Source organism: Penaeus vannamei, chromosome 38 (genome assembly GCF_042767895.1).
Source record: "Penaeus vannamei isolate JL-2024 chromosome 38, ASM4276789v1, whole genome shotgun sequence".
NCBI lineage: Eukaryota > Metazoa > Arthropoda > Malacostraca > Decapoda > Penaeidae > Penaeus > Penaeus vannamei.
In genome coordinates this window covers 7676578-7683162 of record NC_091586.1, presented here as the reverse complement: position 1 = coordinate 7683162, position 6585 = coordinate 7676578, and the positions used below count along the sequence as shown (strand labels likewise).

At 39.7% G+C, this 6585-nt stretch overlaps 1 protein-coding gene across 1 annotated transcript in view; it reads right to left on the bottom strand.

Annotated features, from left to right (window-relative positions):
* Positions 1 to 716: 716 nt before the first annotated feature.
* LOC113812352 (uncharacterized) overlaps positions 717 to 6585 on the bottom strand; it is a 66864-nt gene continuing 60995 nt past the window's right edge. Inside the window, exons 2-4 of the mRNA XM_070115694.1 lie at positions 5293 to 5559; positions 2065 to 2190; positions 717 to 1297 (exon numbers count right to left, since the gene is read on the bottom strand). Coding sequence (XP_069971795.1) covers positions 1217 to 1297; positions 2065 to 2190; positions 5293 to 5559 — 474 coding nt within the window. The 3' untranslated portion in view covers positions 717 to 1216. The remainder of the gene's footprint in view (positions 1298 to 2064; positions 2191 to 5292; positions 5560 to 6585) is intronic.

Genomic DNA, 6585 nt, shown 5'->3' with positions numbered 1-6585 from the left:
TAAATAACAATAACATTATATAAATATCGGCTGGTTGGTAATAAATACATATAAATATTGTTGTGAAATGCAGTTAAATACGTCATAACAATTGTTGAATCAGATTTTTAGTAAGAAATTATAATAAGCACGTTAATTATAAGTTAATAATTATTAGTGTTTTCTTTACCAAAAATGTGACTCGTTAACAGAACTTCAGGTACTTACAAATATAAATTGAGTACATGAACATCATAGGCAGACACGCACACACATACATACACACACTCAAACATACTACACATGAGAGTGTGCGCTTCCAAACGCGTTCTCAGACTAACTGCCCGAATATATGACGTTTTATTAATCTAAATTTCCATCTGTACCATCTGCATCGATTCGAGTTAATGCACTGGAATGATGAGATTGTAGATGAAAGTTTCAATTAATAAATAGAACAAACGGTGTCCGGTAACTGAGAACAAATTCGGATGCGCAGGCTCTCGACCAAATACTATTCTTTAACTTGGTAAATGTTAAAATGATTACGATGATCGCGTGATTAAGCGATTAAATGCCACGCTTTAAGGTCGTAAGGTGTATCCTGAGGCTATTAACATATAGTAAGTGAGAGAAAGAGAGAGAGAGAGAGAGAGAGAGAGAGAGAGAGAGAGAGAGAGAGAGAGAGAGAGAGAGACAGACAGACAGAGAGAGAGAGAGAGAGAGAGAGAGAGAGAGAGAGAGAGAGGGAGAGAGAGAGAGAGAGAGAGAGAGAGAGAGAGAGACGGAGACAGATAGAAACAGAGGGAGGGAGAGAGAGAGAGAGAAAGGGAGACATGCAGATAAACAAAGACAAATAGACGGACTTGAGCGGAAAAGACATAGAAATAAGAAAAAAGGTAGAGAGTGAAATAAATAATAGAAATTAAAACGACTGGCAAACAAAGAAAATATAGTTTTCTACCCTTGGTATTCTAGCTACTCAAATCCGGGACTCTCAGTGGCACTCAGACCCATATCACAACAGACGTTCCCAACCCCTGATTCACACACACTTACGCATTCATCTTAAGAGAAAGCCCTAAAGATTCATTAAATAAAAATCAATCACACGAGAAAATAAGAAAGGTACCCCGATAACAACATAGAAATACATGTTTTCCTTCGTTTGTTCGACTGTTTGTTTTGTTTATGGTCATACAGGTGGTTCCTCAAGGATATTTCTCCTGGAGGATCTTCAGGAGTGGCGTGAGAAGACGTCCTGGCCGTAGATGAAGGCGCTGCTCCTGCCGTTCAGACGATCCTTCTCGGCGGGGCCCTGGAACGCAGCAGAAGATCTTGTTAGGAGAAATTTATTTTAAGACGCAGTAAGAAATGGAGATTTTTTTAAGGTTCCGTTGGATGAAACAAGGACGATTTAATGGGTTCTTTAAAGATTAAAGTAGATTTAAAAAGAACATGAGAGACCTTTATTAACGGCTGAGTTTTCTCTAAAGTATCAATAATATGAATTTCAAATGGGGTCCTTGCAACGAAAGATTTTTTACAGGCTTAACTTCCTCTTCAGGAATGAAAGAGAACGCAGCAACTTTTCCGCTTAAAATATTTTAGGGCGCGGGTCACTGGAGCGCGTTGGATGAACTAAAAAAAAAAAAATCGAGGAAATTAGCGTTAAAGCTGAAAAGGCATAAGAGGGAGTGCTATATAAGAGAGAAAATTTACAAAAAGAATTTTCTCTCCGAAACTTTCTGAAAAAGTAGCGGAAACTGAGATGCTGAAGGTCATTTTAACATGGGGCCTCGGCTATATTTTTTCTGGAATACAGTAAATTAAAAAGTGAGAGAGACTGACACACAGGCAGACAATGAGAAAGGGAGATAGAGAAGAGAGACAAAGGAAGAGACAACAAAGGATCAGCGAGAGAGACAGACTGACAGAGATAGAGAGAAATGGAGACAGGCACAGAGACGGACACGCATGCAAAACAAAAACAGACGAAACAGTTACAGAAACAGACAGAAAACAGACAAAAGGAAGAGAAAATCCACATGGTAACCCTCAATTTCCTCATCCGTTTCGCCTGACCTTTGTGACCTCGTTCAGAACAGCGTGGGCGGCGCGACACCTGTTCCCCAGCGCCCGTGTCATTGTCTCTCCCGCGACCACCAGCTCAGCGTCCAGCGCGGTCACCAGACTGTCCATCATGCTGACCTGAAATGAAAACAAAAATAAAAATGAAATCTCACACAAACCAAAAGGAAACACGTTTGGGTGCGAGTGTCTGAATTTAATTTAATGCGCGTTTTTCAGTTTATCGCGCTTTTGATGTTTTTGTTTCTTGTGGTGCTGTTGTTGCTCGTGTGGTTCTTTTGAACTTTTATTCAGGATCTTCGCGAATGGCGTGGAAACGGATTAGATATCTGAGACGTGATAGACTGCTTACTGACTGTTTACGTTCAACAAAGGGTTTACTTAAAGAAGTAGAAAAAAAATATAAAATATAAAAAGGTATCTGTATCGATACTTATTTTTTCCTTTTTATTCTAAATGAAAAAAAGGCATATCTAATTTCCTGGTTTTCCTCCTACAGGGATGTCTAATGCCGCTGAACACAAAGTGAGGGTTATCGAACCTAAAGAAGCCGCATTATTCAGCCTTATTCCCTTGCCTATTTTCATTCTTATTTATTCTTGGCTCTCTTATCTATTCTCTGCAACTTCGAAGTCTCCAAAGTGTGTATGTTTGTGCAGCGGTGCGTGTCTATAATCATTCTTAATTTGACCGATCGATTGTGCAACCTTTTCTAGCAATCTTGGTCTTTAAATTACCGAACTGGATGTTCTGTCATTCATCAAATGGGTATCTTGATGAATATGTTTTGATCACTTTAGTCCAACCTGTTTATTCTATAAGACAATCTCAAGCAGCTCTTGGTCACATGAAAATAAGTCCCTGTTATAACTTACTAACCACAACCCCACAAAAAGTCTAAATAAGCTATATTTCGCTTTAAAATAATATCCGACGAATGAAGTCATGTGCGAACATTTCAGAGATCTAAACTACGGCTTTTCCTAGCTACTTTTAGCTTAATCCGCAAACTAGCCATTTTATTATTTTATATAAAACATATATCAAACACTCCCATCATCTCTACAATGCAAGTGAGTTTACATTAACACAAATTTGATTTCATGTAACCAGTCATACCACACAACTCTCCATTAAATAGATTTAAATTCTATAGAGTAATTTACTGCACACATCCCTTAAAAAGACCACAATAGCCATATTTTCTTTAGCGAGCAAATGGTAAAAGAACCGCCATCTTTAATCCGACGAATCCACATTCATATGCGAACGCTCCAAAGGTAAACAAAGCCGCTGCATCACTTCGCGTTCGAGTGTCAATAATCTAAAACCCTATAAAAGAAGAAAGCAGAAGAGCGTCAATAAGTTCCCTATCAAAGCCTGCATTTCGTGTATATCGTAATGGCAGGGAACCCAAAACTGCAACCTCATCCTGAGACCATAAACAACGTAGATAAAGTGAGTGAGGTGTCCATTAGCATTCGAAAAAGAGAATGGAGTGTCAAGGGAAGAAAGAAACAAGATTGAAGGAGAAAGATAGTCTAGTCGGTACGTGATGTAATTTTCTATTTTTTCCTCGTTTGACTCTTAATTTGTTGGTCTAACGTCTAATGTCAAAGAAATAAACCTTTTGGTATAATGCGTGATACGGGACAAAGGTAAATTAACGTAGAAAACACACACACACACACACACACACACACACACACACACACACACACACACACACACACACACACACACACACACACACACACACACACACACACACACACACACACACACCCTGAACGTATAAATATGTACATATATGTATGTAAATGTGCGGGCGTATGCGTGTGCGTGCGTGCGTGCGTGCGTGTGTGTGTGTGTGTGTGTGTGTGTGTGTGTGTGTGTGTGTGTGTGTGTGTGTGTGTGTGTGTGTGTGTGTGTGTTTGAGTCTGAGTGTGTGTGTGGACTTGATTTCCAGAAGTTTAACCCAACGGTGGAATTCCAACTACGCCATATCAAACAAATTCTTCCTCAGGCTCGAAAATGATATGCGATGCGTCCAGACTGGTTCGCAATCAGATGATAGCCGGGGACACTCGTTGGGCACATGCTCCAACTCGTATGAATATGAATATGCTAATATGGGGTAAAAATGTTGTAGATCCTGGCGGAGTATGTTCCATTATGTATAGTGCTGGTGTGAAGATAAAACTTTCCTCCAGGAAGACTAGAAACTGAATCGTAAAACAAGCATTTCATTAGTTACGCAAAAGAAAATGCTTTGCAGGACTTGTTTGGATAGAAATACATATATTTTCATAAAATGAGAGTAAATATGTGTGTATGTGTGTGTATATATAATATACATATATATGTATATTTGTGTGTGTGTGTGTGTAGAGAGAGAGAGCTGGAATCAATCATTAACAGCATTATTCGATTGAAGGGATTTAACCAGTATTGAGAATGGTGTTTCTGTCACTTTTCATTAGAAATAAAGCATTAAGTATTCCAGATAAAGTAAAAGAAAAAAATCTGCATGTCTTGGCAGCTCACAAGATCATTAAGATTAGCCATCATACAAGATTGATATTTTTTTCTTCTAAGCCAAACATTCTCATCTCGAGAAGAAGAAAAAACAGTACCAGACTCCACTATCTCGCAGAATGTATAAGGTCTGCAAGCAAGGTTATGTATGTAAAGTAGTAACTAAAGCCTGCAATCATCAGACTTATATGTAGAGGTTAAGCTTTGAGAACACGAGCTTAGTTATGTTTAGTTCAAGTTGTCTTAGAATGCTATCACGATCAGAACACGTCTCGAATTCAGTAGTATTTTAATTTAGAAATGTATCGTTTTTTTCTAGTGTAATGACTAGGTACACATCGTCAGCAGTGTGATTCGGCGAGAAAAGTCCTGACTGAGGTTGAGACGTGTTTTGTGAGTGAAGAGATGTGTATCGTCTTTCTGGACTAAATTATTGAGGAGACAAACAGAATAGAACACAATGAAACATTAAAAAGTAGTAAAATAGTCATATGACTACCATTTACATGTGCACAAATATTGTTCGATATATCATATGTACCGACAAATTGATAAGCATATGCATATGCGTGCGGGGAATTAATTGCGACATCTTTAGCCAACTCACCAAGACCAGCAGAACAAGTAAACAAAAACAAAACAAACAAAACACAAAGGGCAAGAGCGCCGCCCCAAAAAACGTACAGCTTCCACGATATATTTCCTGATGGTCTTGAGTCTCGCGAGTCCGTTCGCCTGCCTCACCATCTGGTCACAAACGGCGTCGCCGCAGACGTCCACGGTGCTGAAGTGACGGGCCTCGCGCTGGATCGCTTCCTGGAGCACGCCCAGAGTCGGTGGCAGGGCGGTCAGCGTGGGCGTGTAGATGGGGACGCCCACGTTCGCTTCCGCCCGTGCCGCTGGGAGGAAGGGGACGACCGCCGCCGCTAGAATGGCCACGCCCAGCAACATCTGGAGGAGGAAGAGCATGGGTTGGAATTAGCTGGCGGGGCTTGCGGTTGAACTGTTAGCATTGGTTTTAGTGATGATTATCATGATGATGATAATGGCATGGCTGATGGTGACGGTGGTACCATTATTATTATCATTATTATCATCTGTCATTGATAAACGCACGATTTTTACTCCGTTCTTTCTTGGAACGTTGGAAACGGAAGATATAATGATAAAAAAACAGTAGATATGAGGATTTCTGACACAAGTGATTAGGAAATAACCAGACACTAGTAACAGAAATACTATCAAGAGAACCAAAAACGACTAACAAAGAAACAAAAAGAGACAAAGAGAAGGAAAGAAAGAACAGAGATAAAGTAGGGAGAACAGTACACTGATAAAAGAGAAACAAACCAAAACCAGAAGAACCAAAGGACGAAGAGAGAAAGGAGGAAAGGCTGTCCCGAAAGCACGTGGGCACGAAAGGAAGGAGTGGAGGAAGGGGGCGCTTAAAGATCTCGCCGATACTAAGGCCACTCAACCCTCTTGTCCCTCTCTTGTGTTTGGTTTGTTGCTGCTCAGGAAGACCCAGAGGCCATCGCGTATCTGCTTCCTGGATGTCACATCAATTCCCAAGAACACAAGAGTGACCTAGACTTTGCCGGTTTCTGCTTCATCTCCATTCTTTATTTACTTGTTTCTCCTTTTTTTTAAGGAAAGTCTTATTATTCGGTGACCTAGTGGTAGTTTCTTTTTCTTTTAGGAAAGTCGCCTGATTTGGTCGTGTGCTTTCTCTTCTCTGCTCTTCTTCCTCATCTCTTTTCCGATTAAAATTGCATCTCTTTTATGGTTTGTGTGTTTTTTCTCTCTTTTTTATAGTTTTTCTTTTCTTTTTTGTCTGTTTACCAGTTGAGATTTAGTTTAATATATGTCCTAGGATATGGTATGATATATGTTTCACTTCTCTTTATATTACAGTGAATTAGGACGAATAATTCTTCTGCAATCACCACAGAAAGGTCGTAAATTTAAGGCAACTTA